General features: G+C 47.0%; 1 protein-coding gene across 5 annotated transcripts in view; it reads left to right on the top strand.

Moving 5' to 3' along the window:
- MBTPS1 (membrane bound transcription factor peptidase, site 1) overlaps window positions 1–12,262 on the top strand; it is a 63,230-nt gene extending 50,968 nt beyond the window's left edge. For all 5 annotated transcript variants that reach the window (XM_073576211.1, XM_073576213.1, XM_073576209.1 and 2 more), the window contains one exon: window positions 11,676–12,262. In XM_073576211.1, the coding sequence (XP_073432312.1) occupies window positions 11,676–11,872 (197 nt within the window). In that variant the 3' untranslated portion in view covers window positions 11,873–12,262. The remainder of the gene's footprint in view (window positions 1–11,675) is intronic.
- Window positions 12,263–12,562: the final 300 nt, after the last annotated feature.

Raw genomic sequence — 12,562 nt, 5'->3', positions numbered from 1 at the left:
AACATTGTCCTACAGATGATTACAACTCTGACTCTCTTTACAGCCTCATGTGATCGGTTTGGATTCTTTTTTTTTTTTTTTTAGCCCACAGATGACTTATGAATGTTCTTATCTCGGTCAGCAGGATTTAACAGTATTTCTCCTATGCCTCATTGGGGGACACAGACAGTGGGTGTTATGCTGCTTGCCACTAGGAGGACACTAAGTAAACCAGAAAAAGTTAGCTCCTCCCCTGCAGTATACACCCTCTCACTGGCTGGGAAATCCCCAGTTCTTGCTTAGTCTATAGGAGGCACTTGGGTCTGGCTTCAGACCCCACCGTTTTTATTCTATTTTTGAATTTTCTGTAAATTTTTACTTTTTAATTAACAGAGTGAAGGGGGCGACTGTTCCTTTCAACGGCCCGCTCTCCCCCCGAACCAACATCAGGCAAGCACGCGGAGTATACCTCCCCGTACACTTTCCTGCGACAACTGGGACACTGATTCTTCTGGGCAACTGTTCCTTTATGGTCCCGGTCTCCCCACACGGATACAAGGGCAAGCGCGGAGTGCATGGAGAAGACTTGTGGAGTGATTCGGACGCCCTGAATCAGCCCCATAGCCTCTCCATTCTCCTGCCCATAGGGTGGATCGATTGAGGTATACCCCTTTAACAACACCTCCAACTCTGCAACATCGCCCGGGAGCTTTTTTACCTCAGGATATGAGATGAGATGAAATCTGCAGGTTCCTGGACAGCGCAAGAACCGGATTGGAGGTATGGGGTCGGGTCCTGGTTCCTGGGAGAAGCGATGACCTAGTCTCAGCGGCGGTTTACCGCTCCCCCATTCACCTGGCCCTCGCCGCGGGTAGGTCCAAAAATTTAGTCCCCGGGTTTTTGGCCCACTAGGCCGCAATTTGCATAGCGCCGCCCACGTCTTAGGCGCCTCTCGCTCTGTACGAGAGGCACCCTGCTAGTCTCGGGGGGCCATGTCCTTAACCCTTTCTCTGCCCCTCAGGCTCTGTGCTGTGGGGGTGCGCTCACAGATGAACAACACCTGGTGACGCTACAGGGCCACTGATATTCCTCCCAGGGACACAGCATCAGGACCGTGGGTAAGCTGCAGCTGCCTCAGAGCAAAGCTTAACCCCTTCTCTGCACATTCGCTGCAGCCAGGCTCTGCTTGTAACCCTTTCAGGGGCACTATGTCTCAATCTAAAGAGGCAAAATGGGGGCTACTAAGAAGCACACTACATGGGGCGTGGCCTAGCGCGGATGTGAGCGGACGCTAGGCAGAGGAGCTCTGCCGTCAGCTTTATGAAAAATCCTTTATCAGGTCGCTTTAACACTGACCTGGGCACGTCTATTGGCACAGTGAGTGCCTGAGGGTCGGGAGAAGACGCCGGGAGTGCAGGGGAGCGCCGAGATGGGGAGGAGGAGGCAGAAAGATATCGAGGAGGATGGCAGCGTGACTGCACAAGATGGCGCCGGGAAGGTGGAGGAGGCGCGGAGACAATCTGAAAGCTATGGTAAACGGTCACAGATCCTCCAGAAGCTGCAGCGCTTTGCAAGGGAGGAGGAGGGGGACACCGAAGAAGGTATAGTGCTGGAGGGAGAAGGGGTGAGCGATGAAGCCGCAGGAGATGCTGATAACAGGAGAAGAGGGGGAGGGGAAGTCGCTGCCCCTGAGTGTATGTCTGAGGAGGAAGACAGTGGAGCTGATGGTGAGACCCCTGAGAGAGAGCCAACCTTGAAAGATGTCTTTATGGTGGTGTCGTTCTGCAAAAAGACACTGACTAGATTGAATTGCCGGGTTGATAAGATTAAAGAAGAAATCACTGGCATTAAGGAGGCACTGAACAAAGCAGATACCAGGATGGGTGCTGTGGAAGAGAGGGTGAGCACCACTGAGGACTCTGTAAACAAAATGCAGAAAACTCAGACCCAGCATGCCCAAAATATAACAGAAGTGCACTTAAAGCAGGACGATTTAGAAAATAGATCAAGGAGGAACAATCTTAGATTTGTGGGCTTTCCGGAAAAAGCAGAGGGCAGCGACCCCACCGACTTTATTTAGCAATGGATCCTATCCAAGATCGGCAGAGACACGCTTTCCAGGGTATTCGCGGTGGAGAGAGCTCACCGTGTCCCCCCTACGACCCCTCCCGCCGGGTAGTGCTCCCCGTACTCTGATGGCCAGGATACTGAATTGCAGGGATAGAGAGACTATCCTCCGGGAGGCCAGGAGGCTGCAGGACCTCACGTTTAATGGAAGCCGTATTGAAATATATCCGGACTATTCAGCAGAGGTCCAGAAAATGCGGATGAAATTTGGCGAGGTCAAGAGAGGAATGAGAGCGCTGGGAGTGAAGTATTCTATGATGTATCCTGCTAAACTGAGAGTAGCAGCGTTGGGGTCTGTTCAGTTCTTCCCGACCCCAGAAGAAGCAGTCAAATGGATGGAAAACAATCGTTCCAAGCTGGGAGCAGAGAGAGACGGAGAAGGATGAAGTAGTGACTCTCGGACATATATCCTTTTTTCTTTTTGATGTGGTGCCCTGAGGTACCTGGTTTTTCAGAACTATTTTTAGGGGTATTGATCCCCGGGTGTTCTTTTTTGATGTTTATTGCAATATCCTTGTTAGAAAGTGTTATGCAGCCTGATGAGTATAGATGAGCATTTTTGTTTTTGATGGAGGGAGTGATAGACGCCAAAGGAAGGAGACTCAGTGGCTTTATATGGGTTTGAAATAATTGGGTGCTGGCTGTACCCTCTCTCGTTGAAAAGAGAGAATCAGCTAGATTGGGATGGAGGGGGGGGGGGGAGTGGAGGGGGTCAAGGGGGGCCTTGTTATTGGGAAGTTCATATACTGCAATATAATATAGTGACCACAGGAGATCGGTTATATTTCATATTTTTAGGACATAATGAGTGGTGATGCAAAAATTCTAAGTTGGAACGTACGGGGAGTCTCAGATCCAAATAAGAGCGTCAGTTATGGCAGAAATTAGAAAGCATAACCCAGCTATCACATGTCTATTAGAAACTCACTTGATTAAAGGAAAGGAAAATTTGGTTGGAGAAAAAATGGGTCACTCGGGCTTATCACTCTATGTATTCGGCTTACGCAAGGGGAGTATCTGTACTGATACTCTCATACTCATTATGAAGAAATTGATTCTTGCGTAGATAAGGACGGACAGTTTTTTTTCTCTGCATTGTCGAATTTCTGGAATATGCATAATTGTGGTAGGCCTTTATATTCCACCCCCATATTCGAAAAAGAAATTGCAGGAGATTTTTGAGTGGATTGGGGGGAGAGGGGAATATTGCCAAGATCTATGAGGGAGGCTGTAATCGTGGTAATTCCTAAGGAAGGGAAAGATGCCTCATCCGTAGAATCCTATAGACCAATCTCGTTATTGACATCAGATGTTAAAATACTAGCCAAAATGTTGGCGATAAGAATGTCTAGAGTTGTTCCAAAATTGATACATCCAGACCAATCAGGGTTCTTACAAAATAGATCCACCGCCATTAACCTGCGAAGACTGTTTTTAAATATTCAAATCCCAGCAGATAATAGGGGGGAAAGGGTGGTGGCCTCATTGGACGCACGGAAGGCATTTGATAGGGTAGAGTGGAAGTATTTATGGGCAGTATTGAAATGTATGGGATTTGGGCATAGATTTATCTCCTGGGTTAAGTTACTGTATGTAGACCCGAAAGGATATATTAGGAATAATGGGGAGACCTCGGAGGCATTTGGGTTGTTCAGAGGAACTCGTCAGGGATGTCCATTGTCACCGTTATTGTTTGCTGTAGCGATGGAACCGTTGGCGATTAAAATTCGTAACTCCAAAGAAATACAAGGCTTTAGACATAGGGAATTGGAGGAAAAGATCGCCCTATACGCGGATGATATACTCCTGTTCTTAAAAGATGGCGGAGAGGCACTGACTGAGGTCATGGGCCTTATAGGGAAATTTGGATACTTTTCCGGATTGAGAATTAATTGGGACAAGTCATGTATCATGGGGGTTGATAGAGAGTTGGAAGGTCGAGATGTGGGGGGGGGCAGTTGGACATTTGAAAGTAGTTAAGGAGTTTAAATACCTCGGAATATGGGTATCTATGCCTGTATCTAGATTTCTCGAACTAAACTTGGACCCATTATTAGTTAAATTCAAAGTTAAGATGACAGCATGGTGTAAACTAGTGCTATCAATAGTGGGGAGGACGAATCTAATTAAAATGATTGATGCCTCAGTTGATGTATGTCCTCCATAAAGCCCCGGTTTGGATCTCAAAGAGAAAATTTTACAAAATTAATACCATTTTTAGAGAATTGATCTGGGGGGAAAAAACAAGCAAAAATTAAATTGGAAATACTGCAAAGGGGGAAGGAAGAGGGTGGGTTGGCGGCGCCAAATCCATGGATATATATTTTATAGCAACGCAGGGGCAACACTTTAGGGGCTGGCGAGAGGAGGGGAATCTGAGCGTTATGGGGAAAATTTTGGCCCAACTGACCAACAAGAGAACTCTAGTACAGAACCTTAGAAGCAGGAAGCTTTGGGAGATTAGGGAAGGACATGCCCACGTTTGGACTAATGCACAAAATATGGCAACATATCAAAATTCTTAGAGTTGAGGAATTGACGATATACACACCTATCTGGGATAATGTGAACCTTTCGGAATTATATAAACCGAAGGACTTTATTGATTGGGAGAGGAGAGGATTGCAATATGTGTGGCAGCTATTGGAGGGGTCCGAGATCAAGCCTTTTACTGTCCTAAAAGGAGTTTGGACTCCCATGTAGTGGGGAATTTCGATATTTCGGTCTCAGGCATGCATTTCAAGCGCAGAAACAGACAACGAATATGACGGTGCAGAGGGATGTGGTATTGGACTATGTGTGTGCGTCCGGGGGTACGAGAGGTGTTATCTCTACCATCTATAGAGATTTATTATACTCTTACTTGGCTGGGTTTCCTCTAACAGTAAAATCTAAATGGGAGAGAGAAGTGGGGGAAATAGTAGATGAAACATGGGAGTCTATTTTAGAGTATATACCTAAACTCTCTTTGAGTGAGCCAGGTAGGATATCGCAATTATATATTGTACATAGAACATATAAGACCCCAGAACTTATGAGGAAAATGGGCTTGAGGGACAATGCGGAGTGTCCAAGATGTGGATATGAACCTGCGGGAATGCTTCATATGCTCTGGTCTTGTTCAAGACTCTCATCATACTGGGAGGAGGTTATAGGGCTTGTTGAGAAGATATACCGATGTGATATAGGAAGGGATCCAATAACGTGTGTGTTGGGGTACGTGGAAGAGGTCTCGGTGGGGAATGCCTATAAGCCCATCATAGCAAAACTCTTATATATCGCCCGTAAGCTGATAGCACAAAAATGGATCGATGCTGAACCCCCAACGATTGGGGAGTTTCACTCGTGCGAATAACGTAACCCGATTGGAAGAGAGAATTTATAGAAGGCGACATACAGAAGCACACTTTGAAAAACTCTGGGCCATGTGGTTACAGTGGAGACAATCACATTGAGAAATTCTGTATTGCAGTTGGGAAGGGGGGGTGGGAGGAGGGAGGAGGTTGGGTCTGTTTTTTTTCCCCTTTTTTTTTTTTTTTTTTTTTTTTTTTTTTTTTTTTTTTTTTCTTTTTCATGACGGGGAGAAAATTGAATGTCGTGTATTTTTATATATGCAATGGAGATGATTTGAAAGCTTTGACTAAATGTAATTATAACGACATTTGAATATAATAAAATCTTTGGTTTAAAAAAAGAAGCACACTACATTCTTTACCGCTTGTACCACAAGACTGTGTTGCCCGGTGCCCAGACTAATCCGCTGTGCACAGATTGCGACCCAGCTTGCGCTAAAACGCCGCCGCTGCAAGGTGTTCCCTGCATTTAGTTTCCCTGAGTGGGCTTCGTCCTTGTCACTGTTTGTGGAGTCACTGACCAAGGCTATAGATTTCCTCCGGGAATCCTCTTTAAGTCAGAACGCGTCTTTACCGCCCAAGGAGGGCTTTGGCGACGGCTGGGAACCGTCCACCAGCAGCGGCCGTGCTCGTTCAAGGGATCCTCGGTCTCTAGAAAGCGAACCCATGACGCGTCCCCTATTCACGCTCGCGCTTCAGCATTGGCGAGTTCTGTCTCTCGTTCTCCCTCTCCTAATGTTCGCAGAGAACATGACTGAATTTGAGTCTGACACGTCAGTCCCTCAGACTCTCCCAAATGTCCATGAGTCGCTTGATTCTCTTAGAGTCAGTCAACAAGTTTTCTGACGTTGGACGAGGAGAATATTCCCGCTCCGGAACACGTTTTCTCCTTTAAGAGAACTAAATGTGAACGCAGGGTATTTGCCAGCCATCCGGAGTTTACGGACATTGTCCAGAAACTTAGGAACCGACCACATAAACGGTTCACAGGGCAAAGCATATCAAGGCTAAATACCCCTTTGCTCCAGATCTAATGAAGGATTGGTTACAGTCCCCCTTGGTACATCCTACCTTATTGTGTCTTGCTCCTAAAACGCTTCGATCCGTTTCTGAGGGCTCTTCAGTCAGAAACCCCTCCGATCGTCAAATTGGCTACCTCGCCTGTTCGGTTTTTTGGAGCTTCAGGAGTGGCTCTTTTTCCTTTTGTTGCGACTTGAGTGGCTAAGGACAACCAGTGTCAACAAGCAGATTGGTCACGCAGATTTTGTAGTAGATGCTTCTTTAGATGCCGCTAATTGCGCTGCTAAGGCAACCGCTAATGCAGTCTCCATTAGAAACCCTATGGCTATGCGACTGGTGGGCAGATCCCACTTCCAAGAGATCAAAGACTTCTCTGCCCTATCAAACTGGTCGCCTGTTTGGAGAAATACTAGACCAGCTCATTTCTGACACTTCCGGGGGGAAGAGTAGGTTTCCTCCCCAACAAGGAGCTGTCCGGCCGTTTTCGGAATCAACAGCCGTCTCGTTTTTTTTCAACCTTTTTCGTAACCGCTCCAGATGGTCCTCCAAAACATTCTTTTCCGGATCATGTCGGTCCCCGTGTGGAGACAGAGGTTCCCAGGTCTCTCATAGACCTAACCGCTCTTGGAAACCCATGCCAAGAGCATCTGGATCTAGGGGAGCATATCCCATAGATCCTATACTCAACGTCTTGTTGGGGTACCCGGCAGACACCGACAAAGTAGGCGGCCGTCTGCGGTTATTCAGTCACAGCCTTCCTTCGGGATGTTCGTGCGCCACAAAGGGACGGAGTCATCCTTCCGGTCCCTCACGACAAATGGCTCGGCCATCTTTTTGTTCAAACCTTTCTTTGTGGTTCCAAAGGAGTAAGGAACGATGCGGTCCATACTGGACTTCAAGCTGTTTTAAATCAGTTTGTCAAGGTACGATTCCTCCGATCGGTTGTCGCCTCCATGTAAAAGGGAGAGTCCCTATCATCCATCGGTATCAAAGTTGCTTTCCGTCACATCCCGATTTGCCCATCTCACCAGCAGTTCCTGCTTTTTGCAATTCGAGAGGAACACTTCTGGTTGGTTGCCTTGCCCTTTGGACTCGCCACCTGCCCCCAGGGCCTATACCAAGGTCATGGCCATTCTCCATGTTCGGGGAGTGGTGGTACTGCCGTATCTGGACGACCTGCTGCTCAAGGGTCTGTCCCTTCCAGTTTGCGAGGAGTCCGTGGATATCACAGTAAATACACTTTCCCGCCTGTGTCAGAAGATTAAACTTCGAAAGGTCTTCCCCCAACACCGGTCCAGCAGATTTCGTTTGGAAATGATCTTGGACACTTCCTGCAGGTTGGTCATTCTCCTTCCTGAAAAGGCCCGAGCCTTACAACAGGCAGCACGGACTCTTTCCCGACCGGTTTCTCTCTCCATATGTTTCAGCATGATAGTTCTTGGAAGGATGGTGGCAGCAATGGGAACGGTCCCTTTCCCACAGTTCCTTTTCCACCCTTTACAACATGCGTTGCTGTTAACTTGGGACAAGAACCCATTCTCCCTGGACCGCCGGTTCCTTCTCTCCCTGCAGCTCAGACGAGCCCCCAAGCTGGGGACACTGAAATCCTCCCTGAAGGAAGTTCTTTCTCCCAGTACAACGGTCGGTGGTGACCATCGATGCCAGTCTTCTGGGCTGGTGTGAGGTTTTTTTTTCTTCGTCACCACACGGCACAGGGTCATTGGTTAATTCGAGAGTCACGTCTCCCCATCAACATCTTGGACATTCGAGTGATCAGATTAGCCCTCCTGAGTTTCCACCATCTCCTCGCAGGTCACTTCTTCAGGATCCAATCCGACAACGCCACGGCTGTGGCGTATATCAACCGTCAGAGGGGTTACTCTGAGCAGGATAGTCATGCACAAAGTGAGTCACATCCTCCATTGGGCTGAGACCAACCATTCTCCCATCTCAACAACCCACACCCCCGGGTGTAGACAATTGGGCGGTGGATTCTCTGTCGCAAAGGCCTTGCCTCAGGAGAGTGGTCTCTTCATCCGGAAGTTTTTTTTTTTTTTTCAGCAGACTTGCCTTCGCTAGGGGACTCCGGATGTGGATGTTATGGTCTCAAGACTAAACGATAAGGTTCCTCAATTCATTACCCGATCGCGCGATCCATGCGCCATCTGAACGGACACCCTAGTTCTGCCGTGGCATCGGTTCCGGCTCCCGTGCATTCTTCCCCTCTTCCCTTGCTCCCGAGGGTCATCAAGAAAATTAGAGCAGCGGGAGTACCAGTGACCCTAGTCGCGCCCGCCATCGTACGCAGAACTAGTACAACTAGTCGACAATGTTCCCTGGCGGCTTCCAGATCGCATGGATCTACTCTCACAGGGCCCGATTTACCACCAGAACTCCGGGGCTCTGTGTTTGACGGCGTGGCCGTTGAATCCTGGATTTTAGCAAAGGCTTTTTTTTTTTTTTTTCCCCTCTCCCGATGTGATCTCCACCATGATTAATGTTAGGAAGCCCGTGTCCATGCGCATTTATCACCGCACCTGGAGAACCACCTTCTCGTGGTGCAAGGACCATGGTCGATCCCCACTGGTGTTTTCTATTTCTTCCATATTAGAATTCCTAAAATCTGGGTTAACGTCAGGCCTCACGCTTGGCTCGCTCAAGGGCCAGATTTCAGCCTTGACAGTGCTATTCCAACGCAAAATTGCCACCGAACTTCAGGTGAAGACATTCATTCAGGGAGTCTCCCATGTGGCGCCTCCCTATTTTAAGGGCCATTGGAATCATGGGATTTTAACTTGGTTCTCGGAGGCTCCTTTTCAAACCACTGCAGGACGTACCACTAGCTATTCTCTCTTGGTAGGTGGTCTTTCTAGTGGCAATTGCGTCAGTTAGACAAGATTCAGAATTGGCCCTGTCCTGCCGTCCTCCATTCCTGAATTTTCATCAGGACAAGACAGCTCTCAGGACGTCCAAGACTTTCCTGCCCAAAATCATGTCGTTTTTTTCATCTCAATGAAGAAATTGTTTTGCCTTCCTTCTGTCTGGCACCAGTCCATCGCATTGAGAAGGCCCTCCACACCCTGGATGTGGTCAGGTCTCTGAGATGGACGGCTCCCTTCCGAAAGTCAAATGCCTTGTTCGTACCTCCACAGGGGCATAGGAAGGTCTAGCCGCTTTAAAAACCACGCTAGCCAGGTGGATTTGCTTGGGTATTCCGGAATCTTACCGTGTCTGGGACACATCCGTTCCAGCAGGGATTAAGACGTATTCTATCTGCTCAGTGGGCGCCTCTTGGGCCATTTGGCACCAGGCGTCGGCAGAACAGGTCTGCAATGCTGTGACTTGGTTCAGCCTGCATACCTTTACAAAACATAACCAAATTCATTCTCAGGCCTGTGTGCAAGGCTGCGACTTGGTCCAGCCTGCATACCTTTACTAACATTACCAAATTCATTCTCAGGCCTTCTCAGGCCTCTGCGGATCCAGCTCTTGGCAGACGAATCCTGCAATCGGCAGTACCACAGTGTTGTCAGTGGTGCATGGAGTGTTTGCAATTGTATGTTCTCCACCCAGGGACTGCTTTAGGACGTCCCACTGACTGTGTCCCCCAATGAGGCGTAGGAGAAATAGGGATTTTTGTGTATTCACCGTAAAATCCTTTTCTCCGAGCCAATCATTGGGGGACATGGCACCCACCCTGTTTGGCCTATTGGCTCACTGTGTCATTCTTGGGTTTTGACAGAGTTCTGGTTGTCAGTTGTTTAATGCTCCTACTGCTTTTTCACCGAACTGGGGAATTCCCAGCCAGCGAGAGGGTGTATACTGCAGGGGAGGAGTTAACTTTTTTTTCCTGGTTTACTTAGTGTCCTAGTGGCAAGCAGCATAACACCCACTGTCTGTGTACCCCAATGATTGGCTCGGAGAAAAGGATTTCACGGTGAGCACACAAAAAAAAATATTTAAATTTTTTTTTTTTTTTTTTTTTTTTTTTTTGGATACTTGTTTTTAATCTACATTAACCTTTCCACAGTTTTCCATACATGCCTTACACACTTCATGACAGAATTAATGTGTGACTGATTGGATTAAAGGGAACCTGTCACCAGGTTTGGCCGACATGAGATGCAGCCACCATCTTTCAGGCCTGATGTACAGCATCCTATAAGATGTGTATCTGCCCCCAACCCGACCTGTTGCTCGCCTGTAGGGTGGTCCAGTACGAGGGCTGTTGATGATCTTGGTCCGATGCCTCGCTTCGTTCTTCTTGCTTCATGTGGATCATGCGTCCTACGTCATCCAGTCTTTCCTTCATCGCGCTCCTGTGCAGGTGTACTTCTGTCCTCAACAGGGTAGTGAAGTACGTCTGTGCGGGAGCGCTATGCCAAGGAGACTGGGTGATGTAGGACGTGTCATCCACACAAAGCAAGAAAAGAGGAGCCGGATCAAGACCAGTGACACCCCCCTCAGATCGGACCGCCCCACAGGGGAGTGGAATAAAAGCGTTTTTTCTTACACGTCAGGTTGGGGGCAGATATACAGCATTATAGGATGCTGTATCTTATACCTGAAAGGTGGTGGCCGTATCTCATATCGGCCGAACCTGGTGACAGGTTGTCTTCAAAGAAACTTTCACCTGGTGACTGATCACTCTGTGGTTCAGCCATTGCCCCTTCTAATGGTTATGGAAGGGTCACAGGTGAACACAACAGCTATGGATAAATGTAGAACTGATCACTCAACTTTCATCATCTTGTGGTAACTTTAACACTCTCACTTAAATTCTTGAAGTTAGACATGGTATGTCTACAAAACTTCACATCCAGGTCTGGGGTTTGGATGGCCTCATTACAGACTATCAGTTGGCTAAAGAAAAGGGCAACCATGAGGAGAGACTTGTCATTTTTGTACACCATGTAACACTGGTTCTCTGTGGATGATTTACAGGACAGATCCCCTGTGCCTTACTAATTTTGGGGCCCTAGCAGCACGAATCCTAACTTGTTATAATGCTTGTATTGGGAGGGCCCCATACAAAGAAACATCCCTTTTGTACTTTATCTAGATTAAACTGCAAGACCGCTCCAACTTTTCTATGACGCTCCTCACATTACTGATTTTGGGACTCTGTAAAGTGACATTTGCAGGAATGGTCATCTATATATCGGGAAATGATTGCTTGTGTGTTTCTCCTGACAGGCATTATGCCCGGACGTTATAATCAGGATGTGGGCCAGACCATTCCAGTCTTTGCTTTTCTTGGCGCTATGGTAGTGCTGGCGTTTTTTGTGGTACAAATCAACAAAGCCAAGAGCAAGCCAAAAAGACGGAAGCCTCGAGTCAAACGACCTCAGATTATTCAACAGTTCCACCAACCAAAGACTCCATCCGTCTGAGCCATGGCTGATATACCATCTGCTCTCAAAGACAGCGATCTGAGCTCCGAAACAAACTTTTATTCTAGGTTCTCTGACCAAACTGGACATTGGTAGGATTTGCTTCTTTTATATATTTATTGAATAAAATAAATCCCTTCTTATGTAAGGGCTTCTCACAACCAAAAAGGGACTCTGGGGCAAATGCAATATTACAAGACTTGAGCTCGGCAAACCAAATCCAGAGGTGTCATTTTAAAAAGGATGTTTACCCCCAAATTGGTGACTTATTTTTATAAATGTTTGTTGTTGTTTTTTTTTTTTGTAATTTTTGATCATTTTTCCATCTTTACTGGTGGATTTTGTTTCCAATAAATCAGCTTGTAATAAAGTACAATGTCCTGTCCCATACTTGTCCAGCACCTATGTTTTGCTGCACATGCTAATTTTTTTTTTTTCTTTTAAGAAAATGTACTGATTTTCACAAATATATTCTCATTGCCTAGATATCTGCGGATTTATTTTTTAAAAAAAAATCTTACTGCCCATCTACATTGACCAAAGCGTGTGAAAAGCTAAATATCTTTCCAGATGTCCTCCTGACTACATATCAGGAGTTTCTCCGTCTCATCTCTGTAGGAACCATTACACCTAATTTAACCTTATCCCTCCCACCACCCTCCAGTATTTTTCCCATCCCTACAGAGGATG

The sequence above is a fragment of the Dendrobates tinctorius genome, unplaced genomic scaffold (genome assembly GCF_039654945.1).
Source record: "Dendrobates tinctorius isolate UK_male_01 unplaced genomic scaffold, ASM3965494v1 ptg000047l, whole genome shotgun sequence".
Lineage (NCBI taxonomy): Eukaryota > Metazoa > Chordata > Amphibia > Anura > Dendrobatidae > Dendrobates > Dendrobates tinctorius.
This window is presented reverse-complemented; position numbering and strand designations above follow the sequence as displayed.